This window comes from Pithys albifrons, chromosome 2 (genome assembly GCF_047495875.1).
Source record: "Pithys albifrons albifrons isolate INPA30051 chromosome 2, PitAlb_v1, whole genome shotgun sequence".
NCBI lineage: Eukaryota > Metazoa > Chordata > Aves > Passeriformes > Thamnophilidae > Pithys > Pithys albifrons.
In genome coordinates, this window is record NC_092459.1 from 79,194,055 (window position 1) to 79,221,934 (window position 27,880).

Genomic DNA, 27,880 nt, shown 5'->3' on the forward strand with positions numbered 1-27,880 from the left:
AGCTTCACGATTCATAATTGCCTCAACACACAGGGTGACAGGAGGTCCCTTCCCCAGGGTGAAAGTGATGCTGAAATGCCTTCCAACAGAGTCCTGGCACACCAGCTGCTGGGAGGCAACAAGTCAACTGCATTTACAGGTTACAAACAGCATTCTAACTACATCATCATATGTATTTTTCCAGTAATGCATGAAATCATTAAGAGAAATTAGTTGGCTCTAAGGCTATCATGGTACTCACCACATCTGTCACTTCCCTTTGCATGACAGCATCATGATCATGAAAGTTCTTAACAACTAGTTTATTTAAAATCTTCATAAATTATGTACCCTGCTCGTCTCTTCTTATCCTTCTGCCCTTCGCACTTTCTCCTTTTCCTCCTTCTTAGTCTGCATTTCTGCTACTTTATGAACAGCTAATAGTCCAAATGTTAATGTAAACCATCTTCCATTCCCTGTAATGGCAGAGAAAGGTCCAGCATAAGTCTCCGCATCTGCACTGTAATAAACTATCCAGCTGCAACAACTCCAGAAGAGACCAAAGATAGACTTGAAACTTTTAAAAACCAAAATTGAATAACCTGGTGCTACTCAAAGACTGACTGTTACAATACTGAAATTCTGTAGCAGGGTGTGAATTTTGCATCAGTGCTGCAGTAAGCACATAAAACAGTCACACTTAAAAGATGAGCAAATAAGACTGCAGCATGCTAACTTCATACAGCCACACTTACAGAGCTAATGACAGCCTCTAAGAACAAGGTACCTCAGTTTACAAAAGTTATAATTACAGGCCACTAATTCACACCAAGTAGCCAAGAAAACAAATTTACAACAACTTTTAGTTTTTAGTTTTCATATATTGTTACATAACTGTTAGTGTGGTAAATATTGTAGTGGTAAACAAGTTGTACATCAATTATTAAAAAATCATACACTGTTTTTGATAATTACTCAAATTTTATCTTAATATATCTGAACAGAGGATAATTTCTCTTTACAAACCCTATACTTGTTCTTTTCATAGGCAACTGAAATACAGAAACACTTGTTTTCTCAGGACCTAGTGCTACCCTTCCTGCTGCATCCAACAAGAAACGATATCCATACCTTCTCCCACTTGATGGGGACAAAATATTTCACTGAGAACAAAATTATATAAATAAGGTATATTTAATCATTCACTGAAGGGTCAACATACAGACAACATTAAAATAACAAAGTTTTGTTACAAAGATGGAATAATTACATGGAATGCTGATGTACATATTTCTTCCTTCGTAGATATAAATGTGCATAGATGCAGTGATCACTGGCTGAAAACAGTTCTTGACCTTGCAATGAACATGTTTTACTGAGGGTGGATCTTTGACATACCAAACCCACTTGTCTATGCATTTGTAGCAAAATAAGAAATACAAATATGAAAAGAAACAAAGACAAACATTTATCACCTGTTTTCTCTCAGATTATATGATTTAATCTAGAAACCAGAATAGACTGCAGATGCACTTTTAAACATGACACAGAGCCAGTTTACCAGTGCCAAAGCTCTAGAGGGGTGGACATACACAGATTTACCCCTTCAAAAGTACAGGCAGAAGCATGACAAGTCAGTCACTTGTTCTGAGTTGTGGTCACTTCCAGCACTCAGGCACTAGCTGAATGCATCTAGATTTTGAAGTTTTATTCTTGACTCAGGACCAGTGGCTCCAGTGCCAATAGTTATTCAGCATGTTCCCTTTATAACTCTCAGAAGATTTGCTCTCAGAGGATGCAAGTAGTTTCTTAATTGCTTTTTTTTTGCGTTTTTCACAGAGATGGAAAAGCTGCATGGTGCAGATCCACGATGCCCATTTAGCCGGCCGAGGCAGAAATTACACCCTTTCAATGGATGTGGTAAAGAACTCGCTTCCATAATTCAAAATTAGTTCTCTAATTTATCCAACACTAACAGGAAACCGTGTTTGGGGCACAATCCCGTTGCCATTTTGTACCAGCAACACTTAAAAAGGCGAGGATAGAAAAAACAAAATTCTGTCCTTTTCACTAAGCTCCAAGCAAGACAACAATTACTCGCACTGTAACTTAGGCAAAAGTCACCCTGTTCTTCCCTACCATTTCTAGTGCCAGAGCAGGTTCAGGATCAATACCAGATGATGCTCATGGGTCCATGTACAAAACGAATGGACGCAAGATAAAAATGCATAAAGTGTATATTGTAACAACAACAAAAATAAATAAATAAATACAACTTTCCCTTTACACTAACTGTTTTCCATCAGTGCTTTAATTTGCATGATTTTCTTCACTATGTAACTCAGGGATCCTACCAGGTGGCACCATGAGAATGGCTTACTCTATAAAGATGGACCACTTTCTGGGAGCTTCTGGTTTACCCATAACACCAGTCATTGTCGACTTGACTTTCCCACTCCTCAACCTGCAAAGCACCAATTCAGACCAACTAAAGTGCAGTCAATTTCAAACATTCCTTATTCTTCCCGGATAACTCTATGCAATGGTAGTTCAGGGACCACAGGATAACTGAAGCTAAAAGGAACCTCAGGAGATTTCTAGTCTGATTTGTTCCACTCCTTGACTTTCCTTGGGGTGAAAAAGCTTTTCCTTACATCCCATCCAATTCTCTTGTCTCAGTTCATGCTTGTTGTCTGTGATATTTCCACTGTGAGTGACCTTGACCTGGCTCCATCTTGTTGAAAAACTCCCCATCTCTATTGGAAGACTGCTGTTGGGGTCCCCAGAAAATGTTTCACCTCCAGGCTGCTCAAGAGCATCTCCCTCAGCCTCCCCTTGGAGGTCAACTACTACAACCCCGGACAATCTTGGAGGATTCCACTGAACTCACCCCACTTTACAGATGCCTTTCTGATATTGGGGTCCCAAAACTGGATGCAGTATCTAGATGTGGTCTGATGAGGGCTGAGCCAAGGTCATAATCACTTCTGACTACTGGCCCCAGTCCTGTCGGTACAGCCTGGGATGCTGGTACCCTTCTTTGCTACCAGGGCACACTGCAAGCTCATGCCCTACTCATTATCAACAAGACTCCACATCCTTTTCCTACAGAGCTTCATCCCAGGTAGCCAGGGCCTGACCTTCTGTGCAAGAGCATTGTTCTTCCTTCCGAAGTGCAGGACTTTGCACTTGTCCTTGCTGAATTTTTAACATTTCTGTCAGAGCATTTCTCCACTGACCAGGTTCTGAAAGGCAATCCTACAACATGCTTTAAGAAAATTCAGAGTAAAGACATCCATCAACAATTTTGGCAGAGATTTCAGTACTGTGACCAAAAATGAACTGCTGGCAGAGCTTCAGATGCAGAATCCCTTCAGTATTTCATGGCTTAAGAATGTGGGGAAACCCACATTTGGCAGACCACAGACACTGCCACTGAAACCAGTCTCCAACCTAAATAGTCTACTGGCTGAAATCCACCTCTCTCATTTGTCTTCAGCTCATCCCTATAGTGGTTTTACTTGGATGACATTTACTTTTGTCTCATTGTGTTTATTGGTATCATCCATTTGCTGAGTGTCATCACTGGTGATAATAAAAATGATAGAGGAAGAGCTGAAAGTCACTTTCTTCTTTGGCCTGTCCCCTGTTTTCTGAGACATAACTATTGGTCGTATTGGTTTGTCGTTCCCTGTTGCTGGTGTCTCTTTCATGGTCCTCTGGAATCTCATCAGGCGAAAGCAGAGGAGTTGCAAAAGGCATCGTCGAAACTGCAAGAGAAAACAAACCTCATGAAGTTACAACTTCCTAAGTATTCGCTGTCATGTACAATCCAGTGAAGGGCACAATGACTCAAAATAACAGATTTCTGCATGTTAATTTTGGTGCTGTAACAAGCATGGTGGTTTTGTAGCAGCTACTTTTTTCTCTGCAGCAGAACCAAAGGATCACTGAGCCAGTAGAGGGCACTGAAATGCAATTTAATATTTTACCAGCCACAGAATCTACAATCCTCAATCTGCAAAGGACAAGAGGACTAGGCTCCAAAATGTGCTATAGGTACTGTTTCCATATTCAAAAATCACACATTTTATCTAGCAAGGAAAGAATATTCTCAGAAACACTTCCTAGGAGCATGCAGAGGAAAGGAACAAGGGGAGGAAGGGCATACAAAGGGATGTTTTCTTTCTTTTAAAATAAAAATATCATCATTTTGGTTCTAATTTGGAATTAGAGGTGAGTAAGAAATACTTCACAATGCATCTCCAATAACCATGTTCAGATGATTGATTCTTATTCTGGCTATATCTTTACTGGCATTGTGGCTGGCACTGGTTTAAGTCTGGGTATCACAACTTACAAATTGTTTTTCAGATAAACCACTCAGCCTGACATCTAGGTACAAAGTCAGTGCCAGTGTATTAAAGAAATCCACTCCACTGAAAAACAGTCTTTTTGAACATGACTGCTGTTAGCTCCTCGTGTCCAGGCCAGCTCTGGTATTGTGCAGCTGTATAACTGCGATCAGCCTGCTGTGAAATGAGCTGTGGGGGAAGAACTACAAGATGCCACACTGGGCACCTCCTGCCTTTGCTCAGGAAAGCATTTAAGCTCGCTCTTGCCCTTGGTCCTGGCCTGAGCTGCACTGCAGCTTCTGCTTGGCTGCCCACCCAGCTGATTGGGCCCACTGACTTCCCTGGCTCATCCCTACAGACTGCCTGGCAACTGCAAACTAGTGTAGGAAAACACAGAAAATTCCATCTCTGTGATGAGTTAAAAGGTAAGGAAAATCCTTTTCATGGGGTTTCCCTTTGCCAAGTGATTCTATTTAACTCCAGGTATCTTTAACTTTATGCAATCTTGGTTTCAGAAGTTTACTGTGTGCATGTTTCACTTAGTGCTAATAACACTAAGCTAGCTAGAATACTAACATCAAGTTAGTGTTCTTGGTTATGGTGAAGTACTTCAATGTCTGAATAAATTCACCAACACCACTTAGCTACAGTCAGTGGTTATCTTCACAGTTATGACGATTTACAGAAGGATGTATAGTTTTCTAGTTTCCATGTATCTGACCTGCCACTGATAACTCCAAATACTTCCATGCACTCTTTACTCTGTAAAGTACTGAAATGAGGTACTTATCACCATTAAATCAGCAGTCTACTTCTCATAATGAAGACTACAGAAGCACACAAAAATAAAAACTTGTTTCACATAGATAAGTATCTCTTCTTAATGGTACATAATTTGTCTCCAAAAAACATCCACATGAGATTCTGATTTGAATACCATGAAGCTCTGAGAAAGGTTACTGGTGTAATATTTGAAATACTATGCTGAGTTGTTCAGGCCTTGTGTTGCCATAACATGAAAGTCAGAGGGATGATTGAGACAAGGGCTTCTAGCTGTATTCCATTTCATGGATAAACTGTCAAAACAAGACACTTAAATTCTGACACTCTTTCCCATGCCTTCCATGTAGGTTAAATGTCTGAATTCATTGCTCATAAGTTTGCTCAACCTATGAGCAAATCCAATTTCTAATCAGATGGTACTTTGAGCACCATCAGGGATTTTAATTCAGCTAGATTGCCACCATTTATCCTAGCTGTTCAAATTTTTTAAAAGTTTAAGATTTTCAGATTAAAATACATCAGCTCCACAACTATGACACTGGCCATTTAGCATTCAAATAAGAAAATCTTTAATTTACCTACCTTTCTACTCATGAAGATATAGATGACTGGATTATAAGCAGTGCTTGACTTGGCAAAGAAAGATGGGATGATAGCTACTGTTGGTGTTACAAGATTGCTATATCCATATGTTATCAGGAGGGAGACCACTGCATAGGGCATCCAACAAATAAGGAAGGTGGATATCATCAAGAAACACATTTTAGCCACCTTCTTTTCGTATTTCAGAAGTTTGATCACTTGAACAGTCTGGAAATCTTCTACACTGCGAAGCTGTAGAAGAAAAAGATAAAATGGTAAAGTAAAATATCTGTTTTACTTGAAACTAAATAGTTCTACATTCACTAGCATAGTTATACATTCACTAGCATAGTTTTAGTCACAGACGCTATCTGAGACTATCACCTTATCTGGTGAACCACAATTCTTCTGGAAGTTTATGTTATGTATCACAAACTTATTGTCTATATTCAGCATAAAAATACAATCTGAGGAAAAACAGAATAACAAATCTACTAGAAAACAAATCCAGTCACATAACAAAACATGCTGCAGTTATGACTGTAAGTATTTTAGAAAAATAACTTTCCCTCATCCACTGGTATGAGCAAGTTCAGTTTACATTTAGTGGCCCTTTGTCTGACTAGTTAGACAATCCTGTAGATTTGTGTCATCAGAAGTCTTTGGAGAGAAGAAAATTTCATAAATAGATTTCTTTGTACTGCTCTGCCCCTTTGTTATACTAAAATTATGAAATTGCTAAAGCAGAATACTAGGCAGCAGGTTCCCAGCGTTATCTGAGTGAGTCATAAAATGAGGAAAAGATGGGACATGTATGCGAGCATTCTCCGTAAGTTGTGCCAATTCTGTTTACTTGAATGTCTTCAGACTAATTACCCACAGAATATGAATCAATAACCCTTTCTGATACTAAGGATCTGGACTGAATTAAAAGCAGTTACCTTAACGTGGGAAACAAAACTGTTTTAACAGGGCTCTATCTCCACTTAGAAAAGTTTCACAGAGTTATCTTCTCAAGAGTGATGAGGAGGAGAGAGAGTTCATGGATCAGGAGAACTGCAGAGTTTTCTTTTTTTCAAGTGAGGATCTGATGTAGATTACTGAGCATAAGCAGTTCCCTAACCTTCCTCCCAGGAAAACAACACAGCAAATAGACCTTGTTAGGTCTAGGTTAGCTCTCCTCCAACCATGCATCCCTTCTAGTGGTGCCTGACATAGGTGAACATGAAACATTCAAAAGTTTGAATAGCTAATTTGGCTCAGATCCAATCTTAACATACAGCTTCAATTTTTTTTCGCTGAAAGTATTACATTGAGAGAAGTCTTATTTGAATTAACTTACCATTCTCACTGCATATAGAATATGGCCATAGCAATATGCCATGATCCCAACAGGTGCTACTAGACAGCCAAGAAAAAAAAGGAGTACAAAGGAGGTATCATTGGGGTCTTTTGACTTCCAGTCCACTGAGCAACCTAGTCCATGAATTTCCAGTGTGTATCTGTTCCAGCCCAAAAGAGGTGCTCCAGTCCAGGCTAATGAGTACAACCAGATGTATGTGATAGCTCGCCAAGACCAAGAGAAGTCAATCACTTTTGCATGGACTACTCGAATGTAGCGTTCATAGGCAAGAACAGTGAGAGTCATAATTGAAACAATTCCTGTAAAAAAAATAACGAAAATCAATTACATGATTCACAAATACTGCAAATGAAGTCCTCTTGATCGATGTTTCCTTTGCTAGGAGGTTAACTCAAAATTAGCTACCTCATATTCTGAGTCTAGCACCAGTAAGACTTTGTGTGACACCTCATTGCTCACTAACTACCAGGTCAAATAGAATCACTAACTTCAAAACTACTCAGAGTAGAAAGATACATCTGATCCTGATGCATAGCAGGCAAGAAGTAGGACCAGAAAAAAACAGCTAATACTTCTTCCTAAACATTACTTGATCAAGTGAGGTTTCATGATCCAAGGTTTGGCATTTTTTCCTGCTTGCAGTTGTTGTAGGGTTTGTTGCTCTTGTGTGTTTCTTTTGGGTTTTTGGTTTCTTTATTTTTCTTTTTTTTTCTTGCTGTTCAGAGCTTTTTTTAAAAAAAAGTTACTATATAAAATTGAGATAATCAGCAATAACAAAATATGTTAGAAACAATGAATTCAGAGTTGTGACTTAAATTAAAGAAAACCTTCAACAACTGAAAGTATAGATGTGCACCTTTAATAAGAATTCAAACGTCTTTCAAGATATCCTGGAAGTCTTTGCATTTCAAAAAACAACCAGGAAAGCAAAGTGTTACACTGCTGAAGGTGTCCCATCTGAAAGACATTTGGTTATTTTGAGTATCCTTGTCTATCTTGCTGCTTTCATAAAAGTATCAGTCTTCATTTACTTATGCACTTTCTTTCTTTCCACTTCAAACCCACTACACAACTATTAATATGCTATGACAGAAATCACACGTAATTTTCAGCTCTCAGCATTACCCTCTCCCAATACTGTTATAATTTAATGAAGTCAAGGCAATGCTCTCTTGGTTAGGATATAAGGATTTGTTTCAAGGTTCTGTGACATCTGATGATCAAAAACCAAACTGCCCATCATGCACCTGTCAGACACCTGAAATCTGTTACAATGCAGTCATCAAGCTCATATACACAGCTTCTTCAACAACAAAAGGGTGTATTTCACAGCATTCTGTGAGGTTACAAATATCTATGTCTAAAACTGTATACATTTTATCTAATATGAAGCACAAGTATTTTGTCATGCATATTGACAGCATTTAACTTCTTCAAGTACATTCATATTTGCCATAACATGCATGTATACAGCTGTAAGTAGAGAAACTTCAGATTTCACTACCAAAAGGAGAATAACAATTTCTTACTGACTGAGAAGAAACCTTCAAAGGATATCACGGATACCTGATCTCACTTTGAAAAAGGATAAGCATTAATTGAGCACAATTTAACAATAGGACAGAAGGACCAGCAACGTGGATTTTGGAAGGCAACCAAGAGTAACAAAATCTAGAGAAACACATCACCTCTGTATCAAGGTATTCAACAGCAAAACCAGTGTATTATTAATCAGGTATATCACTTCACAGCAGGATATGCTTCAAAACCTCTAAAAAGGTTACTTAATCCTACACTATTAAAGGATTCCTTTTTAAAAGTAATGAGTTTGGAAAGCTTTCTCGATTAACACGAAGAATTTCTCACTTTGAAAGACAAAGTGCCACAGTCTTGTCATAAATCTCTTCAAAATGAAACTTTCTTTTTAATACGTACTTTTCTGCTAGTTATCTTTAAACCTTAATCACAAAAAGTAGATACTGTTGGGCATGCAGTAGCCTTTCACAGTTAGTTTTGTGTGTTTTTTCCTTGTACAAATCACGGCTGTAGAAAGAGAAATTGGACTAGTAATTGTGGTCTAAAAGGCTTCCAAAAGACATAAGGCTTGGTTGGTTTGTGTTTATACATGAAGTTGAAAAATAGTCCTTCATGACATTTTTTGGGACCCAACATGCTCAAAATACATGGAAGAATGTGGAACTAAGCAAAATATTTGCAGCCATTAGAAAACAACTACAGAATTTTATAGATACTATTCTACTCTTATAGTGGCTAAATAAATGCTTTATACAATCAAATGCAGTTTGCTTCCTGAAGACAAGGTAAGGCAAGGAGTTCCTCTCCTATTTCTCTCATCAAAGATCAGGAATTACAAAACTTTACCTGACAGTTATGAAAATCATCCACAGATATATTTTTGGGGAAAACCCCATGTCACTCAATTATAGGCTCAGTTTGCTTACACAGTGCACTGAGGCTTCATCTGTGATCAGTGGAGAGAAAGAACAGCTCCTCAGGATGGTGAGTCAGAATTCCAAAACGAACCTCTTGTTCTTTACCACCTTCCTTTTCCCTACAATGACATTCAATGACTAACGTCCCTGTGTACTTTTACTACTTCCCCATCCATTTTTATCTGAGTACTGAATTCTAGCCATGACAAAGTAATCAAAAGCACACACGCTTGGCTGAAAGTACAGGTGTTCAGAAACAATAAGTTACTCAGTCCTTGACATTCTCGAGGAAGGCACTAGATGCTCATTATCTCTAAAACTCAGTACGCGCACACAGATCTTCGAACAGTTTTATACCAAACCCCTTTCAGTCTGAAACCACTGCTCTTCAAAGACATACTTGAATTTGCCCCCCTGAGCTCTAAATGGGACCTTAGAAAGCCTGTTGGACAGTATGCACCAAAATGCAAATCCCTGTTCTGCTGGTATTCAAGAAGTGTCTGGTAGAATGCAGACATGAGGCAAGAAATGCAGGTCACGGAATATTACAGTAAATGCCTCTTGGATGCAGGTTCTCTGCTCTAACAAGGTCAAAACAGTAAGAGTAGAGGTTGAAGTAGTTAACCATAAAAACAGAAACTGCAAACAAAATCTTACAGAACAAGCAAAAAAGGTAGGGAATTTCATTCAGAAAGAAAGCTCCTTGTGTGCTGTGGAGCCATGGCTGCCCCTTTAATTGTGCTATATAACATGCAGAAATATCTGTAAGCACAAGAATACTGAAATCTGCCCTGAGGACATGAGCTTTAAAACATGAATTACAAAGACAAAGTCCACAACTAGGAGGAAAAACACATTAATTCTGGTGAGGAGTGCTGTAGATAATGAGGTTTAAGAGTTAGTTGGGTCTTCCTGTTCTTGTTACTGCTGCAGGGGCTATACAGCAGATGAATTCCTAAGAAAATACAATTTCAGTGCATTCAATAGACAGAATAGCTCTTATGAGTGTGCATCACACCTAAGCAAATATGGTTTTAAATGGATAGAAGATTTTTTTCTGGGGACCAAAAAAAATCCTGGTCAGATTCTGATCAAAGAGAAGAGAAGAATTTTCCACAATGAGAAGAATAAGCCACTGCAATAATCTCCCCAGGGAAATGGTACATTCTCCAGCACTGGACTTCTAAAATTCAGCTGGACAGGGTGCTGGGCCATCCTGTCTAGACCATGCTTTTGTCAGGAAATGTTGAACCAGACAATCCTTGAAGCCTCATCCAGCTGAGATTCTATGATTCTATTTATATCTTTATTAATGTACCATATGATTTGACACCTTTTTTTTCAAAAATAAAGCTTGCAAAACTCTGTACATGATAAAACTTATTTTGGTTTTACTGTATAAAGTCTGTGCAATTCAAAGGTTAAGCCTGTGATTTCAAGGTTTCAAATGTTACTATCACAAGTTATTTAAGCCCTCAAAGCACAAGCAGCTGTATTTTTTGATAGAAATAATTACTATAATTCTTGACAACAGCTTTCCAGTTTGTAAAAGTTTCAGCTGCTTCTTTACTTTCAATATCTAGAATCATCAAAAACTGTCAAAATTACTTAGGAGTTTATGTTCCACTAAAATTCAGTGGATAATAAGGTCCAGTTTTGCACGTGAGGGCAGGGGAGGTTCTTGGGTTTTAATAGGACTTTAATACAGGCAAAGGCAAGACTGGAACAGAAAACAATTTGAATTTTCCCCCATCATGCATCTTTCACACTATGCATCAATATGCAACCAAAGCCCATTTGATCTTTCTAACAAAAACTTTGAGAAAGAAGTGGCACAGCTTAGCTCATGTAACCAGAATAGCCTCATGTATAAACCACGCAAGCATTAACTGACTGTCATATATGTGAATGATCCACAGCAATGAGTGAATACCTTGTGTGATATTTGAGTTTCACAACTACTGGGAATTTGGGCTACTCTGTGTGTGCATTTCGTGGCAACGAAATCCAGTATGAAGCTGCAAAATGTCCAAGGGTGTTTTAGCACTATAAGCAGCAGGAGTTTGTCACCTCCACATGTAAATGATACGAACCAGTAACAGTCACAGTGGCAAAAATCTTGAAAAGGTCTATTCAAGCTCAGTGTGACACAGGCTGTGTGCAACATGCATGCTAAAAGTCTGCAGGGTTTTTTCTATATGCTAATAGCACTGTCAGGTTCCAACCAAATTTCTGCATAAGGAATAAATATAAATATATATATATTTGACCAGTTACTACATAATATGTTATTTGAGTAATCACCTGTACCTCTGCTGCACTTGATCTCAAAAATAGAAAATTTCTTCTCAAATGAGGAAGGATGAATTTATATATTTTGGTAGATGAATTTAATGCAATTGGAGATTAGCTCTGATGTTAAGGGATAGTTTATGATTTATTCAACATGCTAGATACTACTGCTAGAAGTTTGTAATTCTGATTAACAAATGAAAGAGTTTCAGTTCCTTTTGAGATTATTTTAACTTATTCATTTCCCCATAGTAATTTATGATTCTATTAAATCTGCTCTTTTAACCTATTAATGACAATAACAAAACAGCCAACAAACACAACAAGTAGAGATGCAGCTATAGAGTAATTGTTAAATCTGCAAATACAGTCACAGCTTTCATCAAGTAAGGCAGAGCTTCCCACAAGACCTACCCAGACGCATAGTTCAGTAAGACATTGTTCATTCTGAAGTCACCCACAAATGGATTTAGGAGCTTATTTCTTAAAGGTCTAGAATCAGTTTTTAATTGGACTTTTCATCTTTAAAGAAAAGTTTCTGAATCAGTAATAGCTATCAAATAAGCTTGCAATGTGCATGTTTATCAGTTTGCCCTTGAAGCCAAAGCTGTTCTATCAAAATAATTTCTATTTTTTCTAATTTTCTTTTAAAGCTAATCCTCTAGATTGATGTGTTCTGTTCTACCAGATAACTAATAGAAGTGTAAGGGTTGTTTCAGAGACACAGTTAAAGCTTGAAACAAATAGATAAAAATTCATCTTTGCATCATAATTTCATTAGATGTAGTGCATATTTTCTTGTTGTCCAGAATTCTCACAGTGAATATAAATGAATCTACAAAGAAGGCTGAAGTTTATTATAGTTCACTGCAAAGAGTGAATCCTGAAGCTTTCATTCAAGCAAAATTCATATTAAACATTAGTGGACCCTCTGTACCTAAGGACTTCATTCATTATTAGTTTTGGATTTTCCCCAATGCTTGTCAGAAAAGGTGGAGGGAATGGTTAAATGGTCACAGTTAAGGGGCTTAAACGCAGGATCATGTCCAAGGCAATCAAAAGCACTGGTCATCTGTGGTATGGATAAATCTATTAACCCACCATATCCATCAAATGCATCATATTTCAAATGTACATCTTATTGAGATGAAGTTATCCATGCTGGACATTAAAAGATTCTTTGCTTTTTCAATGGTCATTAAGCCTTCTTGGCATAACCTATATTTAAAAACACCTAGGGATATCATACACCTGTAGACACCTTGATCTTCAAACACTATGCAGGTCCCATAAATATGCTAACTTAGTTTGGATGACACTCATACTTTCATTAGAGGAAAAATGGTCTTATTTGCTATACTTTTGTCTACTCATTGAACTTTTAGGCAAATTTGAGCAGTATTGAGTAGTATGGTATTCATTTATCTACTTCCAGTCATAGCTGCATGTTCAGATGAAGAAATAGGAAAGAAATTTGAAAATTTACTTCCAGTGTAACAAAATTATACACTTCCAATGCTAATCTGAGTTAGCTAATTCAGGTTAAAACAGAAGTAAACACAAGGTTTGGATTTGTATTAGCAACTGGAATTCCACACCACAAACAAGTGCTAAAAACAACTCAACAAAAAGAGTGAAAAATATAACCTTCTTGTTATGGATTTCACGGAGGAAAATAAATACTTGTAATTTTTTTTTTCCCAGTATGGATTAATTCTTAACATTAATTTCTCCATGCCAACTCTAGCTGTGATGTCAAGCGTCAAAACAATCTCAGAACTTTAAAGAACATGTTCAAGTGTCCTTAAACTAGTCCTATGCTAAAGCAGAGAGGCTGGTAAGCATGTACCTGGCAATGCTATGGTAGCTATCCCTAACATTCATGCTATAAAAGGAAGGGATTTATGAGACTCCATATCCTATGGAGGATTGAGGGTTGAGGGTCTCTGATGCAGGGCAGGAAGGGGAAGCTGGTGGTTGTGTGCTATCCTCAACATTATCTCATGATGAATTGTTGCATGCATCTAGTATTTAGCTTTACGGTGGCTAACTCAGCAGACTTCAGGGTCTCTTTTACACGTGGCACTCTAGTGTGGATCAGCTCTTTGCAAGGCTTGGTCCTGGGTGTTTCACATGATAAGCAGATGGAATATTTTTCAAGTATGTAACACGTCTTGCCAGATGCCACAATTCCCCACAGCACTGATCTGACACTTTTCAAGTAAAGCAATAGGAGCTGACTCCCCAGTGTTTTATCTGATATGGCAGGAGCACTACACAATGTTACCTAGAACATACACACACTAAACAAATGTTGTGTAAGTACAGTATTTGTCACTCTCTCAAAGATTCTCTGAAGGTTTTTTTCCACAGCCATTCCCATCCTATCTCCCCACTTATAAAACTGTCTCTATATTCCCCCATCTTTGGTGCTGTGGGTTTTTTCCAATCCTGCTGCCTATGAACACACTCTTTCATATCAAACATTTTGGTGGGAAAGGATGGGAATATATGGCACTAGCAAGTATAAATACACGGCAGTAGCAAGTACAACTAATGGTTTTTGACTTTGCATGCTCAGAAATCAAATCAAAAGGCAAATCTCTGACCACAACAGTTTCAAGCTACCATAAAACAAATGAGAATACAGCCCGCTCATCCAAAAATAATGGAAGTGTCTAATACATCTATCTATTGAGATACCTGTTACTACTCCTACATGCATTTCTGACACCAGTCCTTTCAAAAATTGACCTATTACCCACCCCTGTGAAGCAGCCATCAATCTGTTTCAAGCCACTATAAGCCACTTCCATCCTCTCTATCCTCTACCCCATGCCCCCTTCAATACAGTGATTTTGAGTCAACTTGGGTTGGCTGGCAAATGGCAGGTAACAATGCCCATTGTAACCACACAACATAATGCATTACCTAAATCAGATTTGGCAGAGATTTCCCCAGGGCACACAGGTGCAAGGCTTCTGGTGCTGTCCCCACAGAAATGCAGTGCTTTGCATAATCCCATACACTTGGGTGGCAGTTCTCACCTGCAAGAACCTTGTCATTTTTAGCCCACTACATACTCACATTCATGCATGTTCTCATGCTGCTCCACCTACATCATATATGATTTATGAAAGTGTATGTTTCCATTTTCCATGTATGATTCAGCTTCTGTGATCTATTGTGGAGGAAAGCACTGACTTTTACTTCCCTCCCTGCCCCTGCCCACCCCCGGCCTTCCTTTAGCAGCTTTTTCAGAAATTATTTAGATTTCATTCTGAGTTGCATATTTTAATATGATGAAATATATGCTGATTAAAAAATTGTTACAGAAAGCCATTACAGTGATTGTTTGGATATTAGCCCCCCTCAGCAAAAACATGCATTTCAAACCAATTTTTAGCTTTTAGCTAAAAGAAATTTTGTTATGCTTAAAGCTTCTTGAGGTATTGGAGATCTATGTGTTTTGATTCAAGGCTGAGGCCCAAGATTCTGAGGGCTGATTTACTTTACTAGTAGATCAGTCTTCCTAACTCTTTCTCAAAGACTTGCCTGCTCAGTCTTTACAGATGGTGCTTGTCTGACATACCGCTTTTCATCTCAGAAAATACTTTTATCTGTTAAGTGTCAGTTATAAACATAAGCATTCTCTGGGTTTAGGAACTGATGTTAGTTTTAGCTCTGATTTAAGCCCAGGCAATTACCCTAGCACAAATGGAGTCACTCTCATTTAAATTGCAGTTAAATGTAGCAAAACTGAAGCGTGTCCTTGTTTAAACCACCAGGATGCAATTTCCACGTTGCAACTCTTCCACTTCTCCAGTAGCCAGCCACTCCAAATCAGGGAGGAGTGATAAGCTACTTTTTCTTGTTTGGATTTTTTTGAAAGAAAATTGTTGTTTTTGCCATTTTTATTGTTTTCCTATCAAAATTCTGCATTATATGTAGATTTGAATATTTATCATATGTGACAATTCTTTCTTCTGTATCCTAGGTTTCTTCAGGAGTGATATTAGTCTGGATACATCATTAAATACTTCAAGCTGGACAGTGTAGGTCATCATGGAGAAGACTGCATTGTTCCACACAATTTGTATATTCTGACTTTATAATCCTCAATGAGAACAAAATATATTGCAGTGCCTTCAGAACTGTTAGTTTCAGTGAGTTCTAAAAACCACAACAGTTTTTCCCCCCTCTCCATGCAATACACAACTTATTGTCATGGTTTGCCATACTGCCCCCTCCTGCCCTCAAATATGACTTATAATTTGAACAGAGGTGGTACTGGATACATACTCCTGAAGACTGAGCATGTCCACAGAACAACTGCAGCATAATGTAGCAAATAAAATCCAGTTCTAAAACAGATGACAACTTCTGTCAAAAGACATATTATTTTCTCTATCAATTAACCCTTGACCTACACCCAAGTGCTGAATTACTATTTTGCATAACTAATCCAAAAGCCACTCTTCTGCAGTGCATCCTCACCTTCTGCACATTTAAACAGCTAGACAGCAGCAACTTAGCAGAAGCAACTTTCAGTCTATGGCAAGACAAGTTGCTATTTCACTCTAATTCTGCACTACAAAATATATAACCAGTCCATCTGAATTCAGCAATTAGGTGTTTCAATATGTTTTAGGAGCCAGCTATGTATCACTTCTGATTCTTCTACCAATTTTAACATCTGCATTAAAATCTAAGTAGGGGAAAAATCATTTCTCCTAGACATAACAGACTTCAAGTATATTTTATATGCACCTGTCCAGTAAAACTACAACGAAATAAATCACCTCTTCCAGATTCAATCCCACAAGTGATTAACTCACTTTTAAAAAAAGAAAAAACCGCTAAAGCTGAAAGCCTGCTGATTGAATCTTCAGCTATCTGCAATACAAGATCCTAAAACCATCTGCTGAGTAACCATAGAAAATGCTTTTAGTGAGATTAAATCACTGCATATAACATACATTGGTAATGCACGAGGGTGGCACAGGACATCATTCTGTCACCGTGCAGAGAGAGACTTCGATGAAGTCCCTAACAACTATACACAGATAAACTTTTGTTTTGTTTTTAAAAAAGGCTGTAACTGAAGGCAGGTCCATGGGACACATTCTGGCGATTAATCCTTATTTCAGTACTTTTCCCCAGTGCAGGGGGGTGTGGAGGAAGGGGGAGTGGTAGTGTCATTTTTCTTAAACAAATAAAGAACCTCAGCTGTACACACGGCAGCTTTTCACAGGAAAGTACACTCTGTAAAACTGCTTACAATATTTTGCATCCTCCAGTGCACATTACTGGAATGGAGTAAACATTGCATAACAACATTTACTTGGTAGCTCATCAAGACCTACCTGCTGTATACCAATGATGACTTGTCCACAAGGGACATAATACTTCTCATTAATCTGACACTAAAAGCTGGCAGTGGTCTTTAACCCTTACAAGAACAGCTCACAGTTAGAAAAAACAGAAGTTTCTAACCACACTTCAGTCACACTAGCCTTTCAATCACAAACAAGGTTTCATAATATAAAGCCCACCCTAGAGCACACCCAGATAATGCAATCTGCTGTCAAGAAACTGCCTCACATAAACACGTTCTTTAAGACTATTCCTGTTATCAATCATTTTTTTCACTCTTTTCTTCCTTTGCTCAATTAAACTTACCAGAAGTGTTAGAACACAACTACCGGCAGATGGTTTCGTTACCATTACTGGTAGCTGCAGTGATTTATGCTGGAGAGGCATGTGTGTTGCTCCACGTGCCCAGACTAGCTCACCTCAAAACACTCAGGGCCTGTTTCTATGTACAGAAGGCATTAAAGCAGACATACACTGCCTGTGGGTGTGCAGGACACAAATTTCTCTTGTGCACATCAAATTCTGACCATCACTGTTGTTTAAAAAACCCCACTTGTCCATGAGAAGCCAGCAGATGCACATAAAGAGGTGTCCTCTCTAGAAATTATACCCAAACCCCTACGCTCTCTGTCATAGACAGCAAACCTCTCAGGTATGAGTTGTATTACTAAATCAGATAAAGAGATTACACAGCTCACCAGTACTTACAGCTTGGAAGGCTATGGGCTTTTCTCATAAGGAGAGGGTGGCAGGTTCAGTGGGACCAACACAGAGTTGACTGCACACCTCCACAGAAAGGTGACCCTCACGGCATAAATATATCACTTAATTGAAGCAGCTATCCTATTACATCAGGATACATCACCTCTTACAAAATAAGCACTGGAACTCTGTCTAACAAAATTAAGTGAGGATTACTGTCTAAAAGACAACTACGTCATCAAAGCTTACGCTAAGACTTGTCACTTAATCATTTATGTCATTTTCCCCACACTACTATATGAGGTGCTAATGATGGCTTTGTAATAGCAAAATAGAGCTCTTTTCATAGTCCCTGATGTGAAGAACTATGTATCTAAACTGTATCCTGACTTCAGACTCTAATGAGTAAAAGAAAACTGGGATTGTCACTTACGTGACAAGGACAGATGTTCATTCAGTAGTCAAAATTATCAGTTTTGCTTCTGCACCTTCTAAAGGCTCAGTGAAAAACTTTCAAGTCCCAGAAAAAGTAGCCAGTAGCACAAATGGCAAGTTCTGAGCTGTCCAATGCAACTCAAGAAGCAGGTGGGCTTCTCTCATGACAAAGGTAACACAGAAGCAGACTATTGTGAGGAACATAAACCCCAGCCATTGATTTTGTAGACAGACAACCTGCAGTTCTGCTGCCATCTTCTCAACTTAAGCTTCAGATCATCAACAGCTGCTTACTTTGTCTAAATTCTGCATCTCATGTGTCTCCAACTGGCTGGTAAAATGAAAAGCACTCTTACAAAAAAAAAAAAAATTCAGGGTCTCCAATACAAAATTGTTAGGAAAAGTGTAGAGAGGGCCCTTCTTGTTGCTGCGAGGGGGGGGGGAATGTTGTCAGCATTATGTAAGGAAGGTTTATGAAGGCATAGATGTTACCAGTTCATTCTAAGCTTACTGTACGCCACCTATATATTCAATCATACTGACACCCTTAAGAGGAAAATAGCAATACCTTGATCTTGGCTTTCAACAGTATGAGCAAAAACCTTATAACAATATATGTAGAAATTTAAAATAAAGCTCCGTGTTCATGATTTTCAAAGTGATTCCTGATCAACTAGATTAACTAGAAAGAACCTGATTTTTAAAATTTGTTGAGAATTAGCTCTGAATTTAACATTAAAATCATACTTTAAAAAAAAAAGAAAAAAGACTTAATAATTTGTCCCAAGCTTGTTTACTGTCAGGGTAATCTTTCATTTATAGGTAAATAAATGCAGGGGACAACATACACCAAGTATTGGGGCTTGGGGGGCTGTTCTTCCAAGAAAAAAAGGTGTATAAAGATTCTTTTATTTTAACTTAAGACGGAACAGTCTTTGGACCTGGAGGTGTGGCACTGAAAGGTCACATAGTAACATCCAAGCTCATACCCAAGAATAAAATTGCATAGCTGTAAATAAGCTCATTCTGGTCATCTCAAGTAAAGTGGGCAGGACAGGGTCCATCCACTCCCAGGACATATCCACAGCACTTAAGTAACCTGACATGATCCATTATGATTTAATAGACTCCATATCCATGGTATCAGAGGTGCCATCACGTTATTCTAGAAACATCTTTATTAGGTCATTCTGGCCATTCTTTACACTGGTCATTTTTCTGGTCATTCTTTACACTGCAAAGCTGTAAATATTCTGCTTAGCTAATGAGAACTTCACTTTTAAAAGCTGTCAGTTTTGTCTGTTTTCCAATCAATGACCATACTTTGTATTCCCCACAGTTCCTGTGAGGAGTGTTATGCTTTAAGAAGCCCCGCTAGGTAATACACATGCAAGACTTCCATTACATTATTCTTCCCACGACTATTACCTCAAGACAGGTGATTGGAGCTGTTACATACAGGAGGAGTAAATTTATAAATATAGTACCAAACTGAATAAAATCTTCAATCTGTATCTTCACCACCACCAGGCAAAAAACCAAAACAACAAAAAAACTCCCAAAAAACTAAACCCAAAAACAACCAAAAAACAACAAAACCCCCACACCTCAAATACATAAAACCAACACACACACAGAGGAAAAAACCCAAAAACACAGAGGGAAAAAAAACATAACACCCCACCCACAAACCCCAAACAACAACAAAAACCACTAAACACATGTAAACAAACAAAACCCCTTCCAATTTCTGCTCTTTTCATAGACACATTACAAAAAGAAAATAGAAGCTTTGGTGGCAATAGTCCAGATGGCCAACACAGTGTGATACTACCTGCAGGCCATCATTTATGCTTTTTTTTTTCTCAGCATTGACATGCCCCTGCACTCATATGCAGGTAGGGAACTACTTATCTTTAAAAACAGAAAAGAATAATCAATTTCCAGATGAGAATATGAAAACAACACTGCATACAAAAGCAAAGGTTAAGATTAGACATAAATTTATCAGATGAGCATCCAGTTATAATACCAGGTTGAGTATTTTCTATTCCTTTACATATCAGTTGAAAAAAGTAACGTTCAGGAATGATGCCTGAATTTAAGTTGTGCGTTTACTCTCCACTTCCATATGAGATACTACACATAAACACATACTTTTCTAATAATAATTTAAAAATAATTCTTCTCACTGAAATATATTAGAACATAACATGAGCAATAACAGAAGATATAATTTTGCAAACCACTGATGCTTCCTAGACTACTGTCTAGGTAAGATCCATGAATTTGGCTACATTTCTTTGGAAACAAAATTTATTAAATAAAGGGATGCAGGAAAGCATCAACATTGAATATATTTATAGTAACAGATTATGTAGCACACCCCAAAATAAACAGAAATTAAAAACCACGTGTGGTCAAACAAGTTGCTTGTCAAATTTACGTACTCCATTGTTTCTATTTCTTCTATTTTAGAAGATGGAATGAGATTATCATAGTCCAGTTTTTCACATTAACCCTACTATGTATCTTATTTTTTTGAACCCATATGGGAAATTACTTAATCAAAAACAGTAAGCACTATATATAAGAGATAAAGATAGGAACCAAACTGTGCTTTACATCTCCTGTGCAAGCTTACTGTTCCACTGCCTGCCACAGTTCTGGCTGGCACACACTTGAGTGTCTCCAGTATTTGAACAGGCTGAGTGATGCAGACAGACTTATGCTAGCAAGGTTCTCTACTACTTTCCCCAATAACAACAGCTACACAAATGTCTGAGAGCTGCACACCGCAGAAATCATGCAGTTCCGACCTTGCACAAAGGGTTAATTACATCCTGCATCCACCATAACTTCCAAGATGTAAGATTCTTCTGCACTGTGCAGCAGCAGGCAAATCAATCAGGAGCAATCACGTACCTTCCTCCCCGCAGCCCACCAAAGGCAGACTACAGTGTCATGTGAAACAAAGACTATGTATGCAGGAAAACTACAAAGCTTACTGAAGAATTTAATGTGCCTTATTAGAGGCAATTTTCAGTGCATACACATTGCATGGGTACACTGTGATCCACCTATAATTTATACACCTCTGCCAGAAAGAAAGTACCTGACATGAGCTTTAGATTTGGTTACTGATTAGCCAAACATTTACTTTCACCATTAGAAACACAACCCTATTCTTTTGCAGCATTCTTTACTGATAAAAACAAAGTCATATTCATTTTAGCAGACTGCATGTGCATAGCTGGACTGCAACATACTCTCCCACAGACTTCTCCAAAAGTGTATGTATGAATTTCGGGAAGGAAACCAGTGAAGAGCTTATAGGCTTTGAAAACGGAAATGGCCTAAGTACTCCTTCTGCAGTGCTAAAATCTCACAGGAATCCGTGCTTTCTCAAAGCCCGACGGTGACACCGTTATTACTGAAAGGCAGTAGCCGAATTTCACACATGGATAAAGGAATTCACACGCTGTCTGCTTTGCAGAGAGGCAAGTCGGGACGCTGGAAGGCTGCGGGAGCTCGGCCACCGGGCACAGCCAGGCTGGCACCTGTTCCACCGAGGTGGGACACGGCTGACCTACACCCAGAGCCGTAAGTTCTCCTTATCCTCAGACTGCAGCGCCTCCTCCTAAAACATACAATCGTGTATGCTCGTCAAGTCTGCGCAACCCTCGGGCAACTCGAAACCCCTTCTAACAACGCTGCTGTCCTTTCCCCTAAGGGTCCCCTCAAACCGGCAAGGGCGGGAGGCCGAGAAACTGATTCCCCAAGAATTCACTTTTTGCTCGGGATTCCTTTCCTCCGCATTGCCGAGCTTCTTACTATAGCCCTGACTGGCGGGAGGGGACCCCCAGCTCCGCTCCCCGCGCGCGGAACGCCCGGGACGGAGCCGCGAGGAGCCTGGAGAGGGAGCGGGCAGCCGGGAGAGGGAGCGGGCAGCCGGGAGAGGGAGCGGGGAGCCGGGAGAGGGAGCGGGCAGCCGGGAGAGGGAGCGGGCAGCCGGGAGAGGGAGCGGGGAGCCGGGAGCGGGGAGCCGGGAGAGGGAGCAGGGCGACGGTTTGGGCGGGTGGGGGCAGTTGGGCATCGGCGACGGGGCGCTGGACCCCCGGGACACGCAGGGAAGGGGGGACCCATAGGGACAGGGAGGAACGGGCGGCCACAGCGGCTCCGTCACCCACCGAAGAGGCTGCTGCTGAAGCCGTCCCAGACGCAGCCGGCGGCGTCCCACACCCAGCGGCTCCTCAGGCAGGACATGAAGGTAAGGCTCACGCCGAAGACCGACACCAGCAGGTCGCTGAGGCTGATGTTGACGAGGAAGAGGTTGGTGGGCGTGCGGAGCCGCTTGAACTTGTAGTAGAGCACCAGCACCAGCAAGTTGTTGCACAAGCCCAGCATGCCGATGGTGGCGACCAGCAGCGCCAGCAGCTCGTAGGTACCGGCGCTGAAGAGCGGCCGCTCGCCCGGCACCTCCTGCTCGGCCGCCGCGGGCTCCGGGCGGCTGGCGCTGCCCGTGCCGTTCCCCGAGGGCATGGCTGGCGGATCGCCGCTCACCGAGCGGGGATCAGCCTGCCCGCCCGCACCAGCCTCAGCGCCCGCCGCTGCCCGGAGCAGGAGGAGGAGCCCCCGCCGCCTCCCCGCCCACGGAGGGCGCGCCCTCGGGTGGCTTCGCTCTCGCCTGCCGGGAGGGACCGGGCATGGCTACTTCTGCACACATGCATAGTCTCGTCCTGTCAGCGTGCTGAGCAGTCCGATCGTGATAGGGATGTGTGTGGTTTCTCTTCTTCCTTAAAAATGCTCTGTGAGCTGTGGTTCAGTACGGCCGCTGCCCTCAGGGCAGCTGCGTTTGGGCAGACGCCAGCGCGCACAGCCCCGGGAAGAGGTAGAACCGGTGTTTAGGCTTCTTCTCCACGTCTTGCCAATGGAAATTCCTATTGTGGCAATAGTTCATCCGCAGGGGCTCCCCCGCCGTGCTCACAGGTGGCCATAGGAGTTGCAAGCTCACGAAGCGACCGGCAGGGCCATGGCCCTGGCAAACTTGAGGTGTGAGTGAATCCCTTTTTGTCAGCTATGGAGCAAGGAAGATGACAAAGTTCACACCTCGAAGTCACCTATTTTTGTACCTTTGTCCCTAGTGTGTGTTGTGTGAAAACAGTACAGGAATGCCCAAGCTGTGTGTGTGCAGTTCTAGCGAGTGTTGGTCAAGCTGGTGTCCTGAGCCCCAGATTGCTTCAAACCCAAGCCATCCCTAAATTCTTGTTTTACCATGGCTTGACACCTAAAACACCTTGCCACAGCAACTAGCAGTATTCCCCAGAGGAACACGTCCAGTTTGTTAGCTGACCAGCATAGCTGCTAATGTGTGACAGTCTTCACAAGGGTCCAAATAAAACTTTCAGTTAAGCCCTATCCTTAGTTTATCTGGGTAAAAAAAAAAAAAGTTAAATATATCAGCTCTGAAAGTAGCAGAATTTTCATGATTTTCATGGAAATTTGGGGAAAAATACCTATTAGGTAGTTTTTTCCTGTCTTATACACACAGTGGTATTAAATGGTCTAGACTGAGGGTCCTTGTGGACCAAGATGGAAAACGTGGGTAGTTGAGGTAGGTTTGATGTCTTTTTAAACAAATATCTATATACAAATTACATGACAAACTAGTGTTGTAATACAAGGGTTAGGAATAAAGAAAGTCATAGGTAGAAAAATAAAACACTGATTAAAGTAACTATTCTTACCAATGTTAACTTTATGTACAATCTATGTTTTTTAATCCCTCAAGTATGATTTACGCAGTATTTGAAACCTACTTTGAAAAGCTAGTTCAGTCTGTTTCTTTATCACTGGTCTTCAGGGGTTTTCTCATTACAAAGGCAGCATGAGCTGCCCTTCTCAAATCAATTTTATTTTTTCCCCCATAAAAGTTGTAGTTCTAGAACACATGACCTTCCAAAATTTCCAGTAACACAGTACTTGAGCATGGACTTTAGGGAAGGCATAATTTTATCTTTTCTTGTCCATAAAAGATTGACCTGTGCATGACAGACTGTGTGCAAAAATACTATGTCAACACACAGTTATATGTTTGTTTAGGACTAGTCATTGCATGCTGAAAGTCTTAACAATGGCATGGCTGGACCAAGTTAGTGCTACACCTCATTAAGAATGAGACATCTCTGTCTCTTGCCTTTAAAGATTGTCTATCTTATTATCCCTGCAAACTGAAAGGAGAGAAAAGGTGGCAAGACTAGCAGGGGAGAAATGTCATTTAGCGAGTAGTACATGCCAGACAACATACTGTCCAGATTCCATTATATACTTAGGGTTTCTAAGAGGCATTTCACTACAGCACCTGTCAAAAATACTCCCTCTAGGTGTCCTTGGATTTCTAGAAAATAGGAGAAAAAGAACTCATATGAAGATCAGATCTGAGAATTCCTGGTTAGGACTTTTTCATAGCAGAATTAAATATGTAGTCTTTAACATGCTTGATTTGCTAGTGGTCACATTACTAATACTGTCAAGCTGTTAATGTTATTCAAGTGGTATTCAATACTTCATGAGCTTTCATATGCTTCATGACAAATGAGTTCCATTTGTCTTCCATGCAGTGTCACTACTTGTGTAAGGCGCAAAAAAATTAAATGTTGTATTATTGTATCATCAGGTCAAAGGCAAAGCTGGAAACAAACAGAATCCTGACTTCTAATTCTAGTCCAGATTCCATTTTACCTAACTCAGTCTTGAACAAGTGCAGCTATAGTTTTAATAATCTACTTAATTCTTTAGTCAATCCTTTTCTAGCTTTTCATGCAATTGAAAATATGAAACATTTAAGAAATGCAGACATCTGCTTTGCAATCCTTCATGTTTTGCACTATTTTGTATTTGGACCAGACCCTGCTCATCAAACATGCATGAGTATTAATGGAATGCTGCACAAAGGATTTTACCTTTATTTTTACAGTTGCATAAAAGGATAAACCACAACCCTGTGTTTGCATTTCTGAAAGTGTCTGTGTGTGTGGTTTCCTGAATGTGCATCTCAACTCAAAGTACTAAATATGTCTGTACCTGAGTTCATGTGATTATAAAAGTACAAGAAGCATGAATACAAGGTCCCTAGTCCTGTACTACAAAAACAGTCTCTGAAACTCCAAAGGACTCCCTAGATCACTTCTGCAACAGTCATTTTAACATGTTGTCTGTTATGCACAATTTACATGGAATGGAAGAACGTATTGGCTGTAAATTTTCAGCTGGACGACATGTGCTTATATATGCATGAGACAGACCTCAAAAGTCAGAGCTGGAAGTAATAATTCACAACTGGAAAGTCTGAAGATGTCTGGGACTGTCTTCAAGTTCCCTGCCTTTGCTATATTTAGTAATTTGAAATGTTTCAGCACATCAGAGCATGGAGTGTCACTCACATGTTTAGAGTTGAAGAATCTGAGGCAGAGTAAATAAAGTGTCAAAGTTACTGCTGCTCTCTAAGCTTGCATAGAAATACAAACCACAAACCACAAGTTCCAGTTGTAACTGCACCATCAAAAATAACAGGGCTTTTGCAGTGAGAACACTGTGGGGTGGAAAAAGAATATTTTAAGGCATTCAAGAGATCTAATTTTTATGTTTGTTCATTGTCCTATAGCTTGCTTTCACTCCTTTTCTCTGTTATGTATCTTCTGCTATTGTGCCTTTCTAGTCACAAGCTCTTTCCCATCTTTCCTGACAAGCATAAAGCGAGCAGAAAATTCAAGCTTTTGTCCATACTAAATACATTTATTTTAGGAGTCAGATAATCGTGGGGGCTTGCTGCCTGTTTTGAACTTTGTAAAACTTATTATTGCAAAAGGCATGGTATTATAGTCAGATTGCAGGCCTCTGAAAACAAAACAAAACAAAACAAAACAAAACATCCCAAAAACTCTGGCTACCTGGCTTCAGCTTTTTAATTAGTATTTTTACAGTCTTATCCTGGCATTTCTTTTTTTACATTTTTTTTGCTATTCTTTAGTCTTAAAGGCAGATGAAAGCCAAGTGATTATTCACTGTGTAGCTGCAGTGTGTATCTACAGAGCAAGAGAGAGTTTGTGGACAGAAGAAGCCTTTCATCTGTTGTGAACCACTTGGCATTAGAGCAAGGCTTTTAATATATATCTTCACCTGTTGATAATGCAATATGTGAAGGTTTTTTCCAAGGAATAACCTTGCATAAGAATTCATATTTATGTTGCAGCTTCTTGTCAGTGAAACAAATATGAAATGAAAGTGGTTTAAAACTGACTGCTGCATTATCATTTTCCAGAGTCCAACATACAAATCAATAAATAATGAATAGCAAATACAGGTTTTAAAAGTAACACTTGGTCATTTCAGCTGTTGTTAGTGACTCAGAAGAGCAAATGTACTATATAGCAAAGTAATGCAAAACTGCTTGTGGGGTGATAATACCAAGAGCAAAATGAAAAATGAAAATGAAAAATCCATTTGTATAAAAGACTGAGCTAGTGTAAATGTGAACATGATAGCACCCCTTAAACACTTTTGTATGGGAGAAATTTAAATTTTACAATGCTAAAATTAATTACTTGCCCAACCCCATACTGGTCAGAGTGTTCAGCCAGTCTGAACTCAAGCAGCTCTATCCTGATTCAACTGCAAACACATCCGGGTTTAAGGGAATGTTTATGAGGAAGAAATAGCAAAGGATAGGTAACTTAGTTCAAAGGAATCCAAATACAAAAAGAAAACCGCTTCAGGGACTTATTTCCTTCTTTTTTTCCTTGTTAAGTGGCTGGACTTTTTCTGGACCAAAATCAGAGTCAGAAACAAAGTCATTTATGTGCCAGAGCCTCTTTAAGGGCAATTAAGGCCATTTTAGGTCTACTGTGTTTTCTTTGGGCTATTCTGCACCATGATTTTATTTCGGGACAATTTGCCCTTGAGACTACCATGAAGGGTGACTGGCAGCCTGGTACAGCCAGGAAAGAAGATCTATCAACTTTTGCTGTTTCTCTTCTGCAGTAGCTTTGGATTATTTGTTATGAGCTCTCCAATTACATGGTCATAATATTAAAACTTGTATAGAATTTCATAGACTTAGGATAGTTCTTGAGATAAAGATTGAAAATTACCAGTTTTTCAAATGAGCTACCATTCCTGCAATGAACTTGCTGTCGCTGTTCTTTGCACCCCTACAGACATAGATGTTATTAACTTTGTACAGGTCTGAGAATTTCCAGTAATTGAGACTAATATGATTATGTGGTTATGTGGTAAGGAGAGGATAGTTGGGAGAGTCAACCTCTGAGTAATAATCAATTCTGCCATAGTCTATATTCAGTGCTTTCCACACTATCAGAAAGGGAGGCAGGAAAGGAAATGCTTTTCATTCAGTTAGTGCTACTGTAGACTTACTATAATGCAAGGACTTCCTGTTACTCATCAGTTTAATACTGAATATTCCTTTTAGACTTCGCTTCTCTTCTAATACAATTCCTATCTTCTCCACTTTTGTATTTCAATCCACTCAGTCATCACATCTT

The 27,880-nt window shown here is 39.5% G+C and overlaps 1 protein-coding gene across 2 annotated transcripts; it reads right to left on the minus strand.

The window, feature by feature from the left end:
* Positions 1 to 369: 369 nt before the first annotated feature.
* OPN3 (opsin 3) lies at positions 370 to 22,894 on the minus strand. Of its 2 annotated transcripts, XR_011697175.1 has the most exons (5): positions 22,511 to 22,894; positions 7,042 to 7,361; positions 5,700 to 5,951; positions 2,870 to 3,749; positions 370 to 455 (listed from the first exon to the last, which is right to left on the minus strand). XR_011697175.1 is itself a non-coding variant. In XM_071549626.1 (4 exons), the coding sequence occupies exons 1-4, from the start codon at positions 22,860 to 22,862 to the stop codon at positions 3,486 to 3,488; spliced, it is 1,188 nt and encodes a 395-aa protein (XP_071405727.1). In that variant the 5' UTR covers positions 22,863 to 22,894; the 3' UTR covers positions 903 to 3,485. The 2 variants fall into 2 exon arrangements, 1 of the variants encoding a protein (XP_071405727.1); XM_071549626.1 differs by lacking the exon at positions 370 to 455 and having other exon boundaries at positions 903 to 3,749.
* Positions 22,895 to 27,880: the final 4,986 nt, after the last annotated feature.